This window comes from Labrus bergylta, chromosome 18 (assembly GCF_963930695.1).
Source record: "Labrus bergylta chromosome 18, fLabBer1.1, whole genome shotgun sequence".
Classification (NCBI taxonomy): domain Eukaryota; kingdom Metazoa; phylum Chordata; class Actinopteri; order Labriformes; family Labridae; genus Labrus; species Labrus bergylta.
Genome location: NC_089212.1, coordinates 25,506,917 through 25,530,375, shown reverse-complemented (window position 1 = coordinate 25,530,375; position 23,459 = coordinate 25,506,917). Strand labels below are relative to the sequence as shown.

Below are 23,459 nucleotides of genomic sequence, written 5' to 3'. Positions count from 1 at the left end.
GAGGAAACTTGAAATGTTGAGAATGAAGTTTAAATAAAATAAAAGGAATAAAGTTTAAATATCAAGAAAAAACTCATCAAGAATAAGGTTAAAAAAAACAGAAAAAAAATGTTGAAATGTCGAAAATAAAATTTTAATAATTCCTATAATGAAGTCGAAATATTGAGATTTCGAGAAAAGGCCAAATGTCGAGAAAAGGTCCACATATTAGGCTATTTTAAAAAATGAAGTCGTAGTATAGAGAACAAAAGTTTCAATGTTTGTTGAGAATGTCAAGAAAAAAGTCAATAAGTCTTTTTTGAAATCTTGAATATATCGAGATTAAAACCGAAAAGAGAATTAAATTGAAATACAATTTCTTGAAATCTTGACTTCATTCTCCAGATTGTATTTCCATTTTATTCCCAACATTTCTCCTTTTTTTTCCACTAAGTACAAAATAAAAAATACATCTTCATCCTCTGACTGTTCGTTTCTCATCTTTTTTACAGTCTATGGTTTGGCCCTAATCGTCTTCCGTACATTTACAACTGGAGAAAAGCGACTGGTAATAAAAATCCAAAATGGAGGTGAAGACGCTAGCTAAGTTTTACGCAGAGAAAAAATAACACATTAGAAGTAACCATCACGCTCTTTACCGTTTCATTTATCCCAAGAAATTTGTTTTTAAAAATACTTTAAGAGCCTGAAAATGTAAAAATGTTGTACAGAGCAGCTACATCATGAACTCTACACTGGTTGCCTGGCAACAGCGAAGAAGTCGAACATCGAATGTAATTAGCACTTCACGCGCAGCTACGATGACAGCTGCTGCCCCCTGGTGGTGACTTCATGTTTACAACAACAAACAAAAACTAGAGTGCTGACTCTACCAGGGTTAAACAGTTTTAAAATGTTACATTAGTTTTGAATTTTGTTTTGATTACTGTTTGAATTTAAATTAAGTTTTAATGCTGCTTTGTTGGTTTAGATTCTATTTTATGAAAAGACTTAGTTTTTAAGGTTTTATAAGTTTTAGTTAACTTGTTTTTTTGTCTCTGTAATGTCAATGGTTCAGAGAGAGATATCAAGCATTTTCTTTAGAAAAAGTTCCCAATAAAATATTGTATATAGAACTAAGTTTGAACTTCTGCAGACAGCAAGCTCACCCAAAATTGAAAATGACACTTCTGAGACAAATCCTAAGGATAGGCTGTATCATCTGTACCTCCATGAATGCCAAAGAAATAATTTAATAAAACTCCACAGGTCGTCGTAGAAATATGGAAGGTTTGTATTTAACAGAGAAAATGCAATTAGAAAAATCTGTAATCACTGTGACAAAAACAGGTACAAAGTCGTCTTTGCAGAAGACAGAAAACAGAGCAAACTTTTCAAATGACAGATTCTGTTTTAAATCACATTGCTGAACACATTCATGTATTTTATACAAAAACATGACAGGCACTTATTTACTCGTTCACTAAATCCTCTCTAGAGATCCACAGTTAAACGTGTACGATGAATTTCCAACCGTGTTGGGAGTCAAATATATTCAGTAGTTCATCATTCATTCTGGTCCCTTATTCTCTCGTTGGACCAAAAACTGAACAAACACTCATCTATTATCTGCTGCTAATCCGGGGTCAGGTCGCAGGCTAAGCAAGTTGCCACAGTCCCTCTCCCCAGCAGTGTTTTCTAGCTCCTCCTGGGGGATCCCGAGGCGTCCCGAGGGTCACAGTAAAATGGGGAGGATTTGCATTAACTGACATAACAGAGAAAATATCATCTCTGATCCCAATCAAATAACAAACCACAAAGCTTCAGGGACTGACAACGATGCACATTCAATTCAAAACATTCACATTTCGGTACAAACTGAACATTCTGATGAAGACGGGCATGGCTTCGAGATATGGGGCTTTAAATCTCCGCTGGAGGGATGCAGCAAGCTTCTGGATAAAACATTTCCTGAATATGAAAAACAGTCAGAGATATAATGCCCTGATATTTAACTTGATTTGGACGCCTCACATTGTTGCTCTGTTTGTCGAGGGCACTTTAGCAGGGCGGATGTGGAAGCTCAAATGTACCGCTTTAACTTGACAGAACAGTCCCAGTAACCCTGACTTGTCCAGACTTCCTGATACTAAGGGCTCACTCACACTAGGCCAAGCTGCTCTGTTCTGTGTTGAAGCAGGACTGTCCCCCCCCACCATCCCCCAAAGTGTAACATGCTTGAACACAGATCAGAGCTCTCACACTGATCAGAATCAGAACTATTTTATTAATCCCAGGAAGAAATTCTAGTCAAACGACGTGGACTCTGGGGGGTCAAACGTGCTTAGAAACGATACAGATTGCCGAGTGCGCCCCAAAACCGTTAAATAAATCACAAAATAAAAGCTTGGCGAAAACAACCAGGTTTATAAACCCGAACTCTCCGTTTAAGAACAAGTCTATGAAATAGTGACCTCTTGTGCATGTTTCATAAATTAAGGTTTCACTTTAGAGATTGTTTGACGAGGCAGAGTCTTTTTTTTTACCAAGCGCTCTGAGTTGAAAATCGTTACACTTTTCAGAAAGGCGCTCTTTTCCATATATATGATATTCCTCATACTTTTGACGCCCACAGATCGTGTCTTGTACCCCATCCTCCTCGCTCCGTGTGACTCGTCGGGAAATAAACGATCTCAAATAAAAAACATGCAGTAAAAAGTAACGAAGCAGTGTCGGGTCATACAGCTACCGTTGTCAACAGACTGTTGTCATGGAGACAGGACGGACGCTTCATACAAGCCACAGCCCGCGTTTCCTACCCAGAACGAACGCCAGGCAGACACGGGGACTGAAGTGGTTTTAAATGAATCTCAGTGTTTTTACTACAAGAGTACAGGATGGATTTTTAAATGATTCTTCTTTGGTTCTGGAAACTATGAATGTGCAACGTTTCATGGATAAAAAGATTCATTAACAACATATCTGTGTCTCTCTTGTGATCATCTTTAAGTCGTAACTCCTCATTTTCATATCAACTCCCATCCATCTGGAGCCTAAGCGGAGAAATAACCATAAAAATACGAGGAAATATTTGGACCCGGACCTTATACCCACAGAGGGTCCAGAAGACAAACTAGGTGAAGACCTGAATGACTGACTTTGAAGTATTTCAGGCAAACGCGGTGACATGGTTCGAGGTGTTTCAGACCAAACGTGGACGGATTCTGCAACATCCAGAGTCAATTTATCTGCTTTAAAGTTTGATTGAGCAGGACTCAGACAACACTCTGATGTGCATCAACATTTAGAAACACCTTTCATAAACCTCTTTGATTATAGGACATCGAAATGTTTGCCTGCTTCATCCAAAATGTATCAGTAACCAACTGGTGGCATGCATGGAATTAATTCTCAACAGTCTAAAGTGCTTTTGGTCTTTGCAGCAGCTTGACGAGTACTTCTTTGGATGTGATTGGGACGGATTAGGACGGATGCAGAAGCTCCAACAAGGCTCCGACCGCTCCGAAGTAGCCCTGGAAAAAAGAGATAAGAGCATTAAATTAGAAAAGATGACGCACATCAAAGCAGGACATGAAAAAAAGCGTTTGGTCTCTGTGGTCTAAATGTGTTGATGAGTGGTTCACCTCGTGCTGTAGAAAGAGCGCCTTCAGCTGTCCCTTCGACCAGTAGTCCATGGCGTAGGCCAGCAGCTTCATGGAGAGGGTGTTCACTCTCAGGAAGTTTCCCACAAACACAACTCTCTCGATGTTCTTAGAATTGAGAGAGGAGTGATGTGTTAGTTTCATATTTGACACCATATGAACAGTCAGACGGCGGCTTTTTACTATCCTGAAGAGACGGTTTTTAAAAGCACTTAATCAATCTGTTTAAATATCTTCTTCAATAACTACATATCTGTAAAGATCTTTCTGCCTTTATTTGATAGGACATTGGAGTAGGAAATTGGGGGAGAGAGGGAGAGAGAGAGAGGGAGGGAGGGGGAGAGAGAGAGAGAGAGGCAGAGAGAGAGAGAGAGGGAGGGAGGGGGAGAGAGAGAGAGAGAGAGAGAGGGAGGGAGGGGGAGAGAGAGAGAGAGGGAGGGAGGGGGAGAGAGAGAGAGAGAGAGAGACAGAGAGAGAGACAGAGAGAGAGAGAGAGAACAGAGAGAGAGAGACAGAGAGAGACAGAGAGAGAGAGAGAGACAGAGAGAGAGAGAGAGAGACAGAGAGAGAGACAGAGAGAGAGAGACAGAGAGAGAGAGAGAGAGAGAGAGAGAGAGAGGGAGAGAGAGAGAGAGAGAGAGAGAGAGAGAGAGAGAGAGAGAGAGAGACAGAGAGAGAGAGAGGGAGAGAGAGAGAGACAGAGAGAGAGACAGAGAGAGAGAGAGAGACAGAGAGAGAGAGACAGAGAGAGACAGAGAGAGAGAGAGAGACAGAGAGAGAGACAGAGAGAGAGACAGAGAGAGAGAGACAGAGAGAGAGAGAGAGAGAGAGAGAGAGAGAGAGAGAGAGAGAGAGAGAGAGAGAGAGAGAGAGAGAGAGAGAGAGAGAGAGAGAGAGAGAGAGAGAGGGAAGAGAGAGAGAGAGAGGGAGAGAGAGACAGAGAGAGAGAGAGAGGGAGAGAGAGAGAAGAGAGAGAGAGAGAGAGAGGGAGGGAGGGGGAGAGAGATTATTCGTGACCAAACCGCTAGGCCATCTACACCCCGAATAACGGGATTTTTATAGTTTACATTTTTCATTTTTCTTGTGTTTTTTATGTCAACATGCATCCCTCATGTAAAGAGAAACTTCATTTGTGTCCTGGCAGCTCTATTACAATGTAAATACTGTAAAAAAACGACCTCATGTTTACTTCATTACTTTGCACTACTAACCACTGCACTATTATCCTATTTAGCCTTGTACATATTAGTCTTTGCTTATTTGTTTATTTTCTGTTGATATTTAATATTCTACCTTTTTAACAAAGAGAGCACAGTTCACCAAAGTTAAATTCCTTGTGTATTTAAGCATACCTGACCAATAAAGCTGATTCTGATTTACATTTCTTGATGTTTAACTCAAATGTACAGCGTGTTGGTCGACCGTTAAGTATATAGAGTAGATAAGAGTTTATTTAAATTGTAACCCCCCCCCCCACACACGCTTGCTCAAGCGTAACACAGATGACCTCCTCTACGCCTTCATAGCCCTGTACAATGCTGCTTGATCAAGACGCCACAAGGCAGCACCGTAAAGAGGCTGAACGCAGAGAGGAAAGTGACAGCAGGAACACCGCAGAGGAGGAGCGCCGTCTTATCTAAAGCCTGTCTTAATATATTCATCTTAACAACAAGCAGCTGTAATACCAAATACCATATGTTCTGACACCTTTCATGGAACAGCAGCTTAAGTATTTAGTGTCTCTATTTTCATGTCGGCTTTTCTGACAAGCTCCAACAACATTTTTACTTGACTGTTGATTTGTATATAAAGGATCAAAATGACTGAATATTTCCTTCCCGCTGCCTCATGGCCTCCCTTTCTCCACCTTGGACTCTTTTTTTGTTTTTTTACCAGCAAAGCACAGATGCCAATAAGACACCGCTGTCAGAGAGGATTGTGACACCTCCACCCTTTTATAACTAACCTCATTGAGGGCACACATTCTGGTGATGGAGCCGATGTTGTTGGTGATGGTGACCAGTGTCGCCCTGGCCAGGTCCTCTTTGGACACCGACTCCCTCTTCTCTCTGGACATCATGTTGCCAAAACTATCAAATCAGAACACAAGACAAATTATGTCAACAAAAAAACAAGCAACTTCTGTTGCATGATCCCAATAAAATTCTGCATTTAAGATATATGTGGACGCTACATACATTGCTGTTTACATTCTGTGACTGTCCTACAGTGCAGGGGGAAAAGAGAAGCTGCTGTAAACCGCACCTTGAGGCTACAGCCCAGCCTGGCAGCCCAAACCTCTCATAGTTTCCTCCGTAGATGTCCCGGACCAGCTTGTCCACGCGGGTGCTCTCCCCCTGAGAAGCCATTTCTAGAGCTTCCTCGAAAGTAGAGCAGCCAGTCAGCAGGCAACACAGGCCCAGGAAGGTCCCACCGCCGAGGCTGGAAACACACAGAGGGGACATATGGCTGTTTAATCGGCTGTGTAAATTGAACCGCTCTAGAGTTTTTAGATGCTTGCTGGCCTGGGTCTAAAATTAATTACACCTGACCACTTCAGAAAGCGTGTTTTAGAGCATCAAGTCTAAAGCATTAATTTTGTGTTTCTCCCTTCGAACAAAGAAGTCGCTTTATGTTGAGGGCAACCAAGCATTCCCGAGTCTCTTTCAAAGTCACCAGACAGAGAAGCCATGTCTGCATACAAACCAAAGAAGAAATAAATACTTTAAAACGAAGTCAAGCTAATTAAGAGCTTATATCTCTTTTACCTCAGCCTGTGTGCAGTTTACATGTTTTCTGTTTCTGCAGACCTGAGAGGCCACTGACGTGCAATGCAAACCAATATGTTTGAAGAATTTGCTTATTCTTTAACTTATTAAAGGTGACATATCCTCCTCCTCCTCTTCAGTGTAAATAAGTGTCAGAGCTCCTCAAAACATGTGTGTGAAGTTTCTTGTTCTAAATCCACTCTGATCCTGTATTTGATCATGTCTATAAACCCCTCTATTTCAGCCCTGCTCAGAACAGGCTGTTTCTGTGTCTGTACCTTTAAATATGTAAATGAGCTGTGTCTGACCACGCCCCCTCTCTGGAAGGGCTTGAGTGTCTCGGTCTTTCTTGCTCCATGTCCTATTGTTTACGGTGAGAAGGCAGACTCAGAGGGCAGAACAAACACCTAGCTGTGGGAGTGTCACCCACCTGGGGGAGGGACTACTGCCCTTTGTGATGTCATGAAGGGAAAATCTCCAAACGGCCTGTTTGAGCACACATTTTCTGAAAAGTGGAGCAGGCAGAAGACGGAGAGGATGGACTTTTCTCATGATTGGGGGTTTTGTGGACAGACTAGAGACACATGTTAGAGTTAGAGGAACATGGAGAAGTGGATTTTACAGAATATGAGACCTTTAATGAGAGGTTGAGTTTACGGAATATGTTTAATCTTTGCAAGAATTTTCTTGACATGATGGAAAAATCTGAAGTCTTCCTCATCAACAAATCAGTAAAGATTTGACTCCCCAACATGGCCACTGAGTGCACAGTAAGTCTTCATCACTGATTATTACCTGGTCCCTGTCACTCGTTTGTAGTTGTTCTCTGAGTAGACAGCCAGGATGCTGACCCCAGACCCTATGTTGACCAGCAGCAGAGGGTAGGGGTTCTCCAGTGTGTAAGGCTTCTGGGCACAGAGATCCGGATCAGTGGGGTTTTCAAAGTAGTAGCACTCAGAAGGGCCGCTGGACACCACCGAGTCGATGTACAGCACTCCCCGAATCAAGCAGTCCAACTCATCCAGCTTGTGGAGCTGCAGGTCCGCCATCTTTGTTTTGAGTGAGAGGGAAAGAGAACAAGGATAACATCACTGACAGGAAGTGGTCAGGAGAACACACAGGCAGGAAACCGGGGCAGGAAGGGTGTGACCGAGGGGTTAAGAAAACAGGAACCTTCATTATAACTACTGACTGAAACATGTCTGACTGCAAAAATAAATCTGTTTTAATTTAATTTACAACAATGCAGATGTTTTCTTTCCTGAAATAAAAGGTGCAATCACTCAGTTTGATAATAATGAAGCACTTAAAAGGACCAAGTGTCCTCGTCTTTCCTCCCTGTCCATCTTCAGCCTGTAAAAGCAAACAAAAAGATTAACAACTGCAGACCCACCTTGCGAAAATCAGACTCAAACTTGTACGCCCCTCCCCCCGTGGCGCAGAGCGCGGTGTGCAGGCTGGAGAAGTGCTTGTTGCGAACCATCTGCAGGAAGACCGGGAGGTCGTGCGTGGGGAAGCGAATGAAGTGCAGGTTGCCCGTCCTGCCACACAGCGTCAGGTCGGGCAGCTCCAGGTGCACGTCCCTGATGCCCGTTTTCCCGTAGGCGATGTTGGAGGTGAGGTAGCGTCGGATGCTCTTCAGGTTCTCCACCTCTTCCTGCTCCTCCTCTGCTGTGATGTCTTTGGGCTCGAAGTACACCAGCTTCACAAGAGTGCCTCCGATGTCCATCCCGAACCAGGGAAAAGCTGCAGTATCGAAAACAATGCAAGCAAAAAATGTAACCGACCAACGTATCGTGCATATTTACATTTTTGAATTGTATTTAAATCCTTAAAGTGTACATGTATGGAGGAGCCAGGTCAGCTCCTACAGATATATTTGGGATACACAGTTGAAAACACCTTGTTGATTATTTGTGTTCAGCAAAGAACGCATTTTTTACGCAGACACGGGATGGATGACGTTGAACAAGATATATATTTATCTTTCTTTTTTTTTTTTTAAGATTTATTTTTGGGCTTTTTAGTGCCTTTATTTGAGAGATAGGACAGTGGATAGAGTCGGAAATCAGGGGGAGAGAGAGAGAGAGAGGGGAATGACATGCGGGAAAGGAGCCATGGGTGGGATGTCAACCCGGGCCCCCCCGCTTGAGACGACAGCCTCCATACATGGGGCGCGCGCACTAACCAACGCACCACCAGCGCCCCAATATTTATCTTTTTTAAGTTTTTTTTTTCTTTTTTAGCCTTTATTGCATAGGACAGCTAAAGCGAGACAGGAAACGCTGGGAGGAGAGAGAGGGGGACGACATGCAGCAAAGCGGCAGAGGTCAGATTTGAACCCAGATTTGAACGAGGACTATAGCCTCCCTATATGGGGCGCGCAACATAACCGCTTGGCTGTCCGCCGCCCATCATATTTTGGTTTTATCAGGCTGTCAAGCGCCATCTATATGTAGATGTGGACTTGGTATTGTTAATTAGTTGAACATATTTTTTAAACGGTCAGAACTAGAGATGCACCGATTGGGAAGATCACGGCCGATTGTGATGTTAGAAATAACGATTTTGCTGATTGCCTATTCCGATGTTTGTTTCATGACTTCTTTTGGTGTCAGACTCCCACTGTGCCGACATATTCTGTCATATTTGACGATGAAAACAAGTCAGAGTTTGTTCCACAGATTACGTAATCTGCCTCATATAAAAAACTCTTCTCTGAATCTGTAGTTTGACGCACTAGATGCCAGAATTAAATTGATTTGGCACAACAAATGAACAGTTGCATACAGATGATTTTGTGAAATCTACAGAGTAGATTGAGTATCGGGCGGAATTGCACAATAAAAAAATGCACAATTTTTTCTCTTCAACTCTTTTGTACCTGTGTTGACCAATATTATGAATTATGTTTTTATCATCTGCATAGGATGTAAAATCGGGGAATTATGTTTCTATATTTTATCTTCTTATGTTTTATGCTGATTTTGTGCAAGAATGGTCTTGTGCAAAATGATTGTGTTTTGTGGTTTGAATTTGTGTGTGCATCTGTTTACATGTGGATTGTGTTTGTTTCTATTGTTGTATTATTATTTATTAATACTACTGTGGAGGCAGCATCACTCTGAGTCCCCACGGGAACACTGAGGTGTATTGTTTCGTTTGCTTATTGACTGAACAGGACAATAGATGAATGTGATGCCTCATAATGACAGGCAGCTCCATCAGTGAAACAGAACAGTGTGTACCCGGAACGCCATCTTGTTGCAGACGGGTCCTGGATATTTACTGAAATCATGATATGACATTGTTACACCAACGAAGACGTTTATTTAACCTTTTATTCGTAACATTTTTATTTGAGGAATTAATGCAGCAGATTTAATAATTATAACAGTCTTTATAATCATTGACTGCCTTTTTGTGCGGAAGGCCTTTTTTTTATTTTATTTTATTTTCTCCATCCCAGTAAATACACACAGCCCACGCTAAGTAACGGTTACACCTACGCGGCCTTGTCTTCTTCACCGAGTCACTCCGAAGCCTCGCCGTCGAGTTGGAGGTCCGCCGGTCAGACGCGGCTCTTCCCGCGGACGCAGACGCCTCATCGCTGGGCTTCTCCTTGTCGGACCGCGGCTGCTTCGTGGGCGTTTCGTCTTCGTCGATACCTTCATCGTCGCGTTGGTGGCCATTGAACGCCATTTAAATGATCAAATAACTACATAAATGCTGTAGTTTGTGATAAATTAAACCATTGAATGTCAATGATTTATCCGGACAATTGAGCCCCGGGTCCTGTGAGCTAGCTAATTAGCTAGCTAAGTAGCTGTGTCGTTATAAACGGACGGTGTACATGTCCTTTTTATGTTCGCTGTCAAGACAGGGGTGGGCGGGGCTAAGGTATGATTGAGGGACCCCAGAGCCAATCAGAATGCGAATGCGCCAGCCAGGCAGAAAAACAGCTTAAAAAGGCTGATGTCACATTTTTTTTTTTTTTAGTATGCAAGGATTCACGTCAAAAATGAAAGGAGCAACACTGTACATCTTACCAGAAGTACATGTACACAATCTCTCAGTATATAACCACTGTAAATACCACCAAACCCTTTATTTATTCATTTGTAATTTACATTTATATTACAATACAGAGACAAAGACCAAACACAATACAAAAACACAACACAGGGACATTTTGCCAGAGATTACAGATTAGATTTCATGAATATATTTGGGTTGCAGAGGCTCAGTCTGTAAGGACTAGGTTTGGGAACCAGAGGGGCACTGGTCCAAGTCCCAGTGAGGACTAAATTATGGAAGTCGGTCTGGTTGCTGGATTACTCGAGCAAGGCACCGAACCCACAACAACTCTGGCACGCTCCCTGTGGAGGAGCCCCACTCTGACAATCTCTCCATTAATGCATGTCCACAGATCCTGTTTGTGCATGTGTGTAATTCTTGCCAAATCATCCTCATTGCTCCATACAAAGGTTTCTGCCTTCTGCATGCAAGTCTCAGACACGTATTCATTGCACAGGCTGATTTAAGCTGATTTAAATTAAATGCCTCTTGTTTATATATTCTTTGATGCCCATCTAGGCCATCACTATAAAGCCTCTGCAGGGCCGAGGCTGCAATCCATCACTATTAGTTCTAAAAAAAAAAATCATTCAGCCAGTTAAAACAAATTAAAAATGAATGAATTTCCATACTTTCCAATTCACAAGGACAATTCTCTTCACAGAAATGAATGCCGATGGCAACAGATGCTGTGTTACTACACATTTTACTCCATTCAATCTAACTCCAAGTTGTCATTCTTCTGCACATACAGGTACAGATTCATTTAATATCAAACCGAACATACACCGAACACTTTTTACCAAAATGCTTTTATATGGCTTTATGTTAAAGATGTGATGCCAACCCTGCTCTGTGGGACCAAAGCTACAGGAGAAAGCTGGGATCATGTAGAGTTAATAAAAGCTTTTAGGGGGCGCTGGTAGCCTGGTGGCTAGAGCGAGCGACCCATGTACGGAGGCTGAGGTCTTCCAGGCGTGCTGTCTAGGTTTGAGTCCAAGCCCCAGGTCGGGTCGGAGCCACACTCCTCTCACTCCCTCCCTCTTTCATTTCTAACTCTATCCACTATCCTGACTCTAATGAGGGCATAAAAAGCAGAAAAATAAACCTTTAAAAAATATATATACAAGCTTTTGGTTTCCATGAAAGTAATTCAGCATGCACGTTCACAATAAATTCTTTAGCTTCAGGTTTATTAATGTGATTTTCCAGAGCATAGCGAGAGACAAGTGCTTCAAACTTGAGCTAAAACTTGAACTAAGATTACAATTTACACATGTCCACTGACGTTTGATCTGCAGAGCATTTTAGTAGATCAAATATCTTCTGAACATGTGCAAAACATTATTATGAATGAACCCCTTTCATAAACATTATTATCTTATCTTACAGAACATGACACTTGTTTCTTTTTTAAGGAAGAGAAAAAAAACCAATGGAAAAATAAAATGTAATCTCAATATTTACACAGGATAAAAGTCTGAAAGCAGTCGCTTAACTAGGCTGCTGTTTCAAGATGGGTTCTTTAAGGACCTATAAGTGCAGCAAAGGTTTTAGTCACAATTGTTATCTCCTTGTATATAAATCTAAGTTATGTTTACACATACTACATGTTCATATTTTCTTTTCACACATTAAAACAGAAGCGCAAAAGCTCAGTGAATTATGCAGTTTGTGTTCCAGCTGAGAGAGAAACAGGACTGTCGATGATGTGTTTTAAAGGGATTGTGAGCCAGTAGTCTGGACTACGAACGAGAGAGATGCACCAATCAGATGTTGACTTTAGTCCCGGGTCGGGAATCGATTACGATGGGACAAATCCTGGGGATATATTTGAAAAAAAAAAAAAAAATCCATGTTTTAATCCACATGTGCATAATACATCAGGGGGTTAGCATCATGTCAGGTTGCCATTTTGCTCAGAGACGGAGGCACAGAGCTTAGAGGGAGCTTAAGTGTCTGCGGCTCGGTGTTATTTCACACTTCCTATGCCAACATGTCCGATGGATCTACTACAGGCTTAAATGTGATATCAGCTCAGGGAGAGAGAGAACGCCAGTCAGTGCACAAATCAGACAGATACCATTTTTTTTAAAGCCTCAGAGAGAACACTGATGTTTTCTTCTTCTCACAGTGAGGCACACAGCAGGCAGACTGCCACTTAAAATCCTCCTGATCTGGTTGTTCACACATACACCTCACAGCGGGAGAACATCCTTATCAGACAGCAGAACTGTGGGGGTGGGTATCAATGGAAGGCACAACAGCGTGATACTGAGAATATTTGCCTTTCTATCAATGCTGCGTTTAGTTTGATGGCATCACAATATCGACCAAAGAGTGGAGAAGAACATCCTGGAGAACAGGAAACATAATGCAGCAGGTTCAGTAGAGCACGGAGATGGTAGAGGTGACATGCAGACAGTCTACGAATCGTGCACCGATCACAGAATCCAAATGTCACCACCCCCCTCCCACTCAATCGAGGTGAATTCTCCTGATTATATCCTGCTGTGTTCTCACAATCAGCTCACTCGCACGTTCTGCAGAAAAAAAAGAAACTCCGGGTGAAGTCTGAGTGGAAGATTCGTCTTGTTTGCGTTCACACATGCAGCTCAGAAAACCCCCTGAAGCCTGAAAGAGTCTGATTGGTGCATCCCTATGACACAGATTCCTTTGGGAATAAAGGTGAATAAAAAAAAGTGCAGTTTTTTTGGCTCACTGATTCTTCGAGTGCATACTTTTCTAAGACAATTCAGACATTGTGGAAGCTTTGGAATGCTAATGACACATCGCTCCTTATTAAAATACATATTCAGATATCTATATATATGTTTCTATATGTATGTACAAATAAATACAGACGATGCACTCACATCATTAAAAGCCTATTGTCCCACTATCAAGAGGATCCTCTGCAGCCTATATCCAGTTAAAGTAATCAGGTCCTTGGCAGACTTATCCTCCCTCGATGGACGCCAACAGTCTTATCTTCAAAGTGCTGATCAGACGAGTGCAAACATTTCCATCATGAGCGCGGAGCTTTTGTTCTGCCGTCACAAACCACATCACTGTTGTAAGTGCGCCATCAATAAACAACCTGAGATCCCAACCCCGGACCAAATCAAGTCCCCGAACTAAAAAAATAAAAAGGATGAATTTGGTTTCCAACAGTAAAATCATGAAACACAGTTCAACTTAAAGGCTTTATATGCATTTTTTTTTGATCCAGCAGATGTCGCCCTTGAGCACCAGCATGAAACCAAAACAACTGGCGCTGCATTGTTGTGTTAGCATGCTAATGCTAGCGATCTTTATTATGCTGGTATCTTCACACTGCATGTAAATTTACCTGAAATGAGCGTGATCTAGAAACACAGTTAAGCAGTGAGTACAGTATGTTATTCTTCTTTTCTCTAGTCCCTCAATTAAACAACTTTTATACACGAGGGGAGGAGTCAGCCGGCCGTCCGGGCGATGTAAACAAAGTGAAGATAGGACTCTGAAAACTCTGAAAACATCACAGACAGTGGGACTCGGGTGTTACACCCATTGTAGATTGTGTTTTCCGAGTTTTCTGACTACACAACAATGCAGCGCGAGTTGTTTTGGTTTCATGCTGGTGCTCATGGGCGACATCTGCTGGATCAAAAAATCACATATAAAGCCTTTAACAACTGAGGTGTTATTTATGACACGATCAAAGGTCGGGCCAGTCAGCTATTATTATTATAACCACGATGGGTAATTATTAAACAGCTGCCCAACGCCGTCCCAGCCTGTGACTACAATAAGGCACAGAACCCTCTAAGATCCTTCTTCTTCCAAAGCCCTTAAAGCCTAATCCTCTCTTCCTTTAAAAAGCCATTAAATCCCCTTAATTCTTAAACTTCCACGCCATGAACAGCGCCATGGCCCCCACTCCTGCAGCCACAATGTACTTTGTATTAGCGGGCAGCGTGCGAGAGGGCGTTTGCTCCTCTGAGTCCTGCGGCGTCTTCAGCTCTGTGGAAATATCAGCCGGTGCAGACTCAGAGGGGGGGTTGTAAGTCTCATTTGAAGGGGTCTTTACATCCGATGTGGTATCAGAAGGGTCTGTGGATGCCAGTGGGGCGGATTTGATCTCTTTGGCTGCTTCACCGTTGACGATTTGAGGTGGTGGTGGTGGGGAGTTTTGGCCGGCTAGGTTGAGGATAGACGGCTCCCCGGACACATGCCCCACGTTCACAAACACCTCCTGCATTCCCAAACTCAGAGAAGGAGAATCGTATTGGTTCTCCTCTGGTTCGTTGTGGTTATCAGCAAAGCCGTTCTCCATGCACGGCGGTGCAGAGACTGAATTTGCAGAGGCGGAGCTGACAGCAGAGCATGCAGGAGGGTCCGGTGAGGTGTCGGGGGCGGCTTCACTGAATTCCAGACGCTGACTGTCACCCGAGTACGGCTCCACAGGTGGGCTGGGTGCACGCATGGTAGGGGGGGCATCACTTTCTGGACAGACGCTGATGAGGTCGCAGGGTTTGCTCAGAAACTCGCTGCCGTCGTCACCGAGGGGGGGGTCCATCTCAGCAGCAGCAGCAGCGTGCAGGGGGGAGACTGAAGCTGCTGTTTCTCTCTGAGGGCTGCTTTCAACCGTCTGCAGGTGAAATCGATACAACACATAAAGGTGATGAAAGGAACAGTCAGAAGCATTTTTCCTACAAAATGAAATAGTAAAGCATCCAGAAGTAAAGCAGCTCGATCATCACTCCAGGGCCTCCACACGTGTTGTGGTGACCGTGTCTGCAGAGACTCTGTCCTCTGACTGGATTTTGAGATTTTGGTTAAACCGGGACAAACTCTCAGCTCTTTAAAAATCGAGGCTGAAAACACACCAGCTTACAGCTGCCTTTAAATAAACAATTTTAATATGATGACTCTGCACTGTAACTTTTAACTATTTTTACTTTTTTTATTTGAACATATTTTCAGATTTTATAATTTCAGTGATTTTTCTTTCGTCTGTCATGATGCTTTTGATGTCTTATGTGAAGCACTTTGAATTGAATAAATAAACTTGCCTTGCCTTCTGGGTGGAGAGTGGATGCTTTATACTGCAAAGAGAATAATTAACCTAAAAATGCTTCATCACAATGTAAGACTGATGTCTGATGTACCTTGAAAAGTTTCTTTAACTGCTGAATCATCTATGACCTTTCCGGTATAAACAAAATGATGTCAACAGAGAGATCATTTATGCGAAGTAGAAAAGTCAAATAAATATATTAAGCCCCTCGAAAAAGCTAAAATAACTCATGAATGCATCTAAAAGACTTGTCTTATGCAGGAACTCGGTTAAAGGGGTGAAGTGAGTACCAGAGTACTTTTCAGATGTTTTGTTTATCACCGAGTTAATAACCATATTTGTAATTTTTATTTTTAAACGACAAAATGTTAAACGAACATATTTCAGGACTCACTTGTTTAGTAGGAGGTTTAGATGTCTCTTCAGGCTCCAGGGCCGCAGCAGGAGGGGTGGTGTCCTGGACCGGAGGCTTGTCTGGGGTCATCGTAGTGACGGGAGCACCTTCAGTCACGTCTGAGTCGTTCTCAGTTGGAGAGGGACTCCGCGGTGGCCCGACCTCTGTGGTGGTTGTTGTTGTTTGGAGGAGGTCCAAGCAGGATGGACTTTCAGTTTCACTCTGCTCCACAGGACCGGGCGGTTCAGGAGCCTCCACAGAGTCGATCAACACCTCGCCTGCCTTTCCTGCGCCGGCCTCATCAGGAATCACTTCGTTATCGCCGGAGAGCTCCTGGACGTCCGATTCAGAGTTCTCCTCGGGCTCCCGCTGAAAATGAATCTCCCTCCGAGGCGAAAGGTCTCCGGCCACCTGAGAGTGCAGCGTTGCAGGAGAAGGGGGAGGTGTCGATGGAGGAGGTGCCACTTCAATCTGAGCCGCCTTTGGAGGCTCGGTGACGGGCTCGGGTGGGGGAACATCCTCTGGAACTTCGGCCGCTGAGCTCTGCGGGGCTTGTGGCCGCGCGGGGATTCGTAGAGGGGGCGAGGGCTGGGCGGCCGGCTCTGGAGGAGGAGCAGCTGCTGCTTCAGCTGGCGGAGAAACAGCAGCGGGACTGTCTGCACCGCTCTCTGGCACGGGCGGATGAACGGCAGATGGTGCTGGATGGACGTGTGCCCGGACGACAGTCGTTGGAGGGGAGCTGGGGTTTGAATCTGGGGCAAAGCAGACAATGTTATTTTAAACTGTTGTGAACACTTAAAAAACTACAACTAACCCTGAAACCATTCATGAAGTCAGATCTCATTTACTCATTTTATTAGTCCTTTATATGTCAGACTCTGATGTTAGACCAATCAGCACTTCAATAATTTAGTCCTGTAAACATCGTTTCCATGTCATTGTTATGTGTGACTGTTTTATTTGTCTGTTTTTATTTTTGCTCTAACGATGTTTATCATGCTCGCTAGTCCAGGTCGACCAATTGTTTTGGAATTCAAAGCTCCGATCTCAACCCTCCCACAGATCACGCCCACAACATGTCCGCTCAGAGTTGGGGGGGGGGGGTTCCTGCAGCTTGCACTGTTTTGCTTCAACTCACCAAACCCTATTGGACTTGCTTCCCTCTAAACTTTCTGTGTGAGTGTGTTAACAGAGATGACTGTGGACAGGAAGAATGTGCAACATGTTCCACATCAATAAATCATAAAGTCTGTCCTGTGTAAATGTGTCTCTGAGTCCTGACTGTCTACAATGAGGGAGAAGCTCGAGTCCCGCTGGCTGTGTTGTTGTCAGAGCCGTGTTTACATGGACGGGACGGCCGGCTCCTCCCCTTGTGTATAAAAGCTGTTTTAGTCAAGAACTAGAGAGAAGAAGAAGAACATACTCACTGATTATTTGGATGTTAGTAAGAGTTTTTAGATCACGCTCATTCTGTGTCAGTTTACATGAAATGTGAAGCTACGAGCTAACTAAAGAGCGCTAACATTAGCATGCTAACACAACAATGTGAAGCTACGAGCTAACCAAAGAGCGCTAACATTAGCATGCTAACACAACAATGTGAAGCTACCAGCTAACCAAAGAGTGCTAACATTAGCATGCTAACACAACAATGCAGGCCACAGGTGATTGCAGCTCGAGCTTGCGTTTCATTGTGCTTAATTATGGTGCGTTCTAATTGATAACTCCTGTGTGCGAGTGGGAGGAGAGCGGAGGTTTCAGTATGGAGGAGGCGTGGCCTAACAGCAGTTTGTTTTGGTTTCATGCTGAAGTTCAAAGGCGATATCTACTGGATCAAAAGGTCGCACATTCTTCCTTTAAATGTTTGAGGCAATAAAAGACCATAACTATAACCTTTGTACGATCAGTATTGTGGATATTATGTAATTAAATGATTCAAATGTCTCACCCTGAGTAGAACATAATGTATTCTGATGTTCACCAGAGAGAACAGAGCATGAAATAATCGTTTAAATATTGTTAATTTAGAGAAACAGTACAAAGCCCTGCCTCATATCCTACTTAGATCATAGAGATCGTATAAAGATGAATACTGTCCAGTCTTTGCATGAAATTAATTTAAAAAAGGGAAATAAAAATTACTCATTACTGCACTGTGAGTCAACGTGATGAGTAACTGACTTGCTGACTCACTGCTGGCTCCTCTCAGAGCGTCGTACTCGGCTCTGATCTCGGCTGCGATCGTCGTATGCTGACACGCCTCGATCGCTGCGATAAATTCCTCTGGCCAGTTCTCCCGTCTCTTCAGGCAGTCCAGGAGAAGCACCATGCCGTCATGGTTCCCATAAGTCTCTCTTTTGGCCTCGATATTTTCCTAAAGAAAAATCATTAAAAAAAAAGAGAACACATAACTTACTCTCTGATGTACGTCGCTTTGGATAAAAGCGTCTGCTAAGTGAATTGTCATATTGTAATATAACATCAATGAAGCGGAGGATCAGAGTAGACTTCCTGTTAGATAACTGAGGGTACTGAAGTTTATTCTTTAAAAAAGTGCGGTCACTACCCTCTGTGAGAATTAACCTGATTTGATTTATTCTGTCTAAATTCCAAACTAAATCTCTCTTGATTCTTCATTTGGTGGAGCTCTGCTACGTCCGTTTACAAGGAGCGGCAGCCCAGCCAATGCAGAAGTGCAAAAAAGCTGCAGTTCCTCGAGTGGCCACAAGAGGCTGGCTGCAAAAGCCCCAGAAGTCACATACACACCCCATAATAATATCTCAGTCCTTAAAGCAGAAATAAACATGTTTATAGTCTGGTTCACTTGGCCCTCAAAGCGACAGTCTTTATCTGCACCACTGTACGAAGTGTGAGAGTTATTCATAAATGGGGGCGTGGCTTATCTGAGTGACAGGTGGCCGTGTCGTAGCTGCAGGTTTAAGTCCCGCCTCAGCTCCAGATTTTTGTTGTTCTAGTTTGATCTAAAGTTAGTTTGAGTCTAATATGGCGACCTCCATCGATGTGCTTCAAATCAACACTTCACCGAGACTACGTCCATGTTATATACAGTCCCTGGTTTATACTTGTAATTTTAGGCATGCAGAAACTGTACTTCAAGACTATCCAGGTTGACTAGATTTTGAATTATTATTATTTCCTCATTATTATCAGAAAATATACTGGAATCACTCTACCTTACATTTTGCAAAATGACTTTTACTTTTGCTTTTATTGTATCGGACAGCTGAAGAGAGACGGGACATGTTGGGAGGAGAGAGAGGGGGGATGACATGCAGCAAAGGGCCGAGGCCGGACTCAAACCTATGACAGCTGCGTCGAGGACTTTAGCCTCTGTACATGGGGCGTGCAACAAAACCACCAGGCCACACGGCGCCCCAGAATCTGCCATTTTTTCATAAAGGTAAAATGTGTGCAGCCGAATACAAAAGATTATTCCAAATATATACAAATAATCCAGAGTTCAAGGACCTGTAACCAAAAATAAACTTACTCTGTCGTGATCCGTCAAACAAGGCAGATGAGGTATTATTTCTTTCACTTTCACCGTGGACACGATGGTCGGCATTTTTCGCCGTAAGTAGCCGCTGTACAGTTTGTCTCTGGCGAACGACATCTGGGGAAAGAGAAGCAGAAAAAGTACAACGTAAGTGAAAGAAGTCACAGACAGGCCACATTTGTATTCTGCACATGGGAACATTTATCAGTTCATACACACGCCTACACTTTTGTTCATAACTTTGCGTCACTTTAACGACCAAGAGATGTAAAAGTACCTAAAAAACTTCAGAAACACAATGAGGGGATAGACGATGAAACCGAAAGTGAAAGTGAAGGAGAGCCATGTGGCTGGAGGAGTAAAAAAAAAAGGAAATGATTTCCCTTTCTTTTTCTTTTTCTTTTCAGTTTTTATAATTTGGTCATCATGCACCAATTTCAGAAGGTTTTTCTTGTGGCTTTTTATGAGAGAGAGAGAGAGAGAGAGAGAGAGAGAGAGAGAGAGAGAGAGAGAGGGGGGGGGGGGGGGGGGGGAGAGAGGATAGCCATGCAGGAAAGGAACAACAGGTCGGATTTTAAACCGGGCCTTGCTTGGAGGACTAAAGCCTCCATACATGAGGCGAGGGGAAAACCAACAACGAGGCTCCCGTTGTCCCGACGATATCTTGTTTTTTGATGAAGTAATGAAAGCAGCGATATGAGTTCTTAGAAAAACAACACATGAAGGAACATATTTAAGAGAAATATGCATAAATGACACGCTCAAGGAAACACATCGAGCTGCAGTGGAGGCGATTACAAAGTCGAATAGAATCAACTTCACTTTATTTTTAGAGGAAGAATTATGTGACTCACACAGCCTCAACCCTTTTGTGCTGTTTTTTTTTTTTTTTTAATTCAAGGGGAGGACAAGGCTCGGGTTGTGTTTCAAGGTTGCAGCTGTCTGGAGAAAGAGGAGAGCGAGCAGACAGTGACTAGTTACTGATTAATCACCTGCAGACTCCAGGTTAATATCTGAACTTTTCATATTCAGCATCACAGCCATACACCCCCAAAACACACCCACACATTCCTCTGGCCTGTCAGGGTCAAATAGAGAGCGATCTGTGTGTGTGTGTGTGTGTGTGTGTGTGTGTGTGTGTGTGTGTGTTGAATCCTTCACCTTGTTTGTACATAAACACTCGGGTGCTGTAATCTGTTGTCAGGTGAAGTCAGGGGGAACGTTTTCATGGGATAATCTGTCGTCATATCTCGGCCATGTCCAATGGAGTGATGCGTTCAAGTTTAGTGTAAACGTGGGACAGATCAGGATCAGCGTCTCAAAGCAGAATAAATGTCAGAGGCAGCAGCCAAAGAGCAAAGTCTTCCTCCCTGTATCATTACCCCACGAGGTTAACGACACACACACACACACACACACACACACACACACACACACACACACACACACACACACACACACACACACACACACACACACACACACACACACACACACACACACACACACACACACACACACACACAGACTGTGTGTAGGTGTTCATAAAGAGCTGGGTCTTTAACTTTTTCTTAAAGGTGCAGAGGGAGTCTGCAGATAGAATTAAGTGTTGTAGTTTGTTCCACCACTGGGGGGAGACAGAGGAGAAGAGTCTAGCTAGACCTTTAGTTGGTTAGCCCCTTGTACAGAGACTTAATTCCTCGACCCGGGTCACATATGTTGATCCCCCTCTCTCTCTCTTCCCAGTTTCTGACTCACCTGCTGTCCTGTCGCTACAATAAAGGCATAAAAAGCTCAAAAATCCTCTTCGCCATGTTCCTCTAACTCTAACATGTGTCTCTAGTCTGTCTACAAACCCCCCAATGATGAGAAAAGTCCATCCTCTCCGTCTTTTACCTGCTCCACTTTTCAGAAAATGTGTGCTCAAACAGGCCGTTTGGAGATTTTCCCTTCATGACATCACAAAGGACAGTAGCCCCTCCCCCAGGTGGGTGACACTCTCACAGCTAGGTGTTTGTTCTGCCCTCTGAGTCTGCCTTCTCACCGTAAACAATAGGACATGGAGCGAGAAAGACCGAGTACACCCAAGCCCTTCTAGAGAGGGGGCGTGGTCAGACACAGCTCATTTACATATTTAAAGGTACAGACACAGAAACAGCCTGTTCTGAGCAGGGCTGAAATAGAGGGGTTTATAGACATGATCAAATACAGGATCAGAGTGGATTTAGAACAAGAAACTTCACACACGTGTTTTGAGGAGCCCGAACCATATCACCGATCGAGAAAGACGGTTGGCCGCTTTAAACATTCTCAGCTCGCAAAGTCTCGCTTTGAAAAACAATCAGTCGCCCCAGTCATGCATGAAGCGTTTGTGGGCTGAGAAGAAAATCCTAATTTTTTCTTTTTTTCCTCTATTGTAGATATCAGTATCGGTATTTATCCATCAGATCAGAACTGGGGGGAAAAAGCAGATCGGTGCGTCTCTTATCTTAAGATTACAGATTTATTTATGGAATTATATTCAAAGAATGTTCGAGGAGTTTCAGTAGTTACAGGACTCAGGCAGAGTAATATCAGGAGTATGCTTGTTAGTGTCAAGACTTGAGAGATTGCAGACTAACAAGACAAGGAAAGTAAAGTGGAGTGAGCAGGGGGGGGGGGGCCTTCACACGAGCCCAATGAATGACCTCTAAACCAGCAGTCCTTTTACTCTCAAGTCTCCTTGACTTCCCAAAGGCTCTGGATCAAATGTCATTCATATCAGATCATAAAAAAGCTGCACGATTGCAATAGTGAGCAAGAAGTGAAAGCAAAGACTCTCGTGGTGGTATGAGGAAATAAGTTCTTAAGCAGGAAAAGGGCTCTCTGAAAGGAGGTTAGGGTGACTTTAAAGAGGCTGCTCACGAACAAACACGATGATTAAGATAACACTCGCACCTGAATTATCAAAATATCATATGACAAAGACTTTTTAGGCGTTTTTTAGAAGGTTGTGAGGACTTAATGAAGGCTGCATACACGGATAAAGGAGACTAATAATCACAATATGTCCAAGAAAATAATAAACAGCAGGAGTAAATAGTGGTTTAACTAAGATAACAGTTAAAACGTATGAACAGGGCACTTTAAAATGAATAAATAGGGCACAACCTAACTAAAGTCATCGCTGTTTTCTTTCTAAACGTCGATTAAAAGGCTCAATTTTACACATTTCTAGATTTATTAAGCTTTCTTTTAAATCGTGTTATCAGGTATTTAGTCCTCACCTTTCGTGTTTCGGTGTCCCAAAGGTTCGTGACTCCTCTAAGGCTCCTCTCTCTGCTCTCTCTCTAAAAAGCAGCCTGCGCTGTGTCGACTTTCAGGACACATCTGCGCAGCGGTTCCCGAGGCAGGCCCGCGTTCTGCATTCCCATTGGACGACGGCGCCGCCAGTCACTTATTGCACCAATGAGAATGAGGTGATTCGACAGAGAAGGCGGGGTTGGGATTATTCTTGACCTCCAACCCCTCAAACGTGACATTTCCTCTGCTGTGCGATTGCTGGTTGACATCTGTGTCTAATCCCTGATCCTAATCCGTTCACATGGACACCCACAGAGAGAGAGAGAGACAGAGAGTGAGTGAGGGAGAGAGAGAGAGAGAGACAGAGAGAGAGAGAGAGAGAGAGAGAGAGACAGAGAGAGAGAGAGAGAGAGAGAGATTATCTGTGTTATTAATAAAAACAGAATATAGAACAGACTCTTGTAACATTGTGTTCTGATGGAAATAAAGATTGTATTGCACATTAGATTATCCTGGAGCACCGAGGCTATAGTCTAAAAAATAGTTACTTCGACCTCAGGGGTGGAGCTAGACTCTTTCTGACTGGGGTGGCTGAACCCCGGGCCACAGACTCCTGCAGGGGTGGCCTGGAAGTGCACGCACACATTCACAACAGTGAAAAACATTTATTAACCCTTTCTGTGTCCACAACAAAGCGGGAACATTTAGACCGTTAGTG

The 23,459-nt window shown here is 43.4% G+C and overlaps 2 protein-coding genes across 7 annotated transcripts; both read right to left on the bottom strand.

The window, feature by feature from the left end:
- Positions 1 to 1,249: 1,249 nt before the first annotated feature.
- Positions 1,250 to 10,300, bottom strand: pank2 (pantothenate kinase 2). Of its 3 annotated transcripts, none has more exons than XM_020657655.2 (7): positions 9,919 to 10,297; positions 7,803 to 8,155; positions 7,205 to 7,458; positions 5,940 to 6,083; positions 5,608 to 5,731; positions 3,624 to 3,749; positions 1,250 to 3,512 (listed from the first exon to the last, which is right to left on the bottom strand). In XM_020657655.2, exons 1-7 carry the CDS (start codon positions 10,109 to 10,111, stop codon positions 3,462 to 3,464), a joined length of 1,245 nt encoding a protein of 414 aa, XP_020513311.2. In that variant the 5' UTR covers positions 10,112 to 10,297; the 3' UTR covers positions 1,250 to 3,461. The 3 variants fall into 3 exon arrangements, 2 of the variants coding, with proteins under 2 accessions (XP_020513311.2, XP_020513310.2); XM_020657654.3 differs by having other exon boundaries at positions 5,907 to 6,083; positions 9,919 to 10,296; XR_002278823.3 differs by having other exon boundaries at positions 3,500 to 3,512; positions 5,840 to 6,083; positions 9,919 to 10,300.
- A 196-nt stretch (positions 10,301 to 10,496) lies between these two features.
- On the bottom strand, positions 10,497 to 22,877 carry mavs (mitochondrial antiviral signaling protein). 4 transcript variants are annotated; one of them, XR_010669077.1, is made up of 6 exons: positions 22,726 to 22,877; positions 19,454 to 19,576; positions 18,085 to 18,316; positions 15,943 to 16,694; positions 13,363 to 15,119; positions 10,497 to 13,029 (listed from the first exon to the last, which is right to left on the bottom strand). XR_010669077.1 is itself a non-coding variant. In XM_065966055.1 (5 exons), the coding sequence occupies exons 2-5, from the start codon at positions 19,574 to 19,576 to the stop codon at positions 14,364 to 14,366; spliced, it is 1,863 nt and encodes a 620-aa protein (XP_065822127.1). In that variant the 5' UTR covers positions 22,726 to 22,877; the 3' UTR covers positions 10,497 to 14,363. The 4 variants fall into 4 exon arrangements, 3 of the variants coding, with proteins under 3 accessions (XP_065822127.1, XP_065822128.1, XP_065822129.1); XM_065966055.1 differs by having other exon boundaries at positions 10,497 to 15,119; XM_065966056.1 differs by having other exon boundaries at positions 10,497 to 15,119; positions 18,124 to 18,316.
- Positions 22,878 to 23,459: the final 582 nt, after the last annotated feature.

Bases quoted from the DNA above. Each gene is read 5' to 3' on its own strand.
- pank2 (XM_020657654.3), bottom strand. From the start codon at position 10,111: ATGGCGTTCAATGGCCACCAACGCGACGATGAAGGTATCGACGAAGAC. The intron at 5,732-5,906 runs GTGCGGTTTACA...CTGATTTGATAG, and splicing joins GGCTGGGCTGTAGCCTCAAG to TTTTGGCAACATGATGTCCA. The intron at 3,750-5,607 runs GTTAGTTATAAA...CTCAATTCTAAG, and splicing joins GAATGTGTGCCCTCAATGAG to AACATCGAGAGAGTTGTGTT.
- mavs (XM_065966055.1), bottom strand. From the start codon at position 19,576: ATGTCGTTCGCCAGAGACAAACTGTACAGCGGCTACTTACGGCGAAAA. The intron at 18,317-19,453 runs GTAAGTTTATTT...ATTTTTCTTTAG, and splicing joins GTTTGACGGATCACGACAGA to GAAAATATCGAGGCCAAAAG. The intron at 15,120-15,942 runs GTGAGTCCTGAA...TTTCACCTGCAG, and splicing joins CTAAACCTCCTACTAAACAA to ACGGTTGAAAGCAGCCCTCA.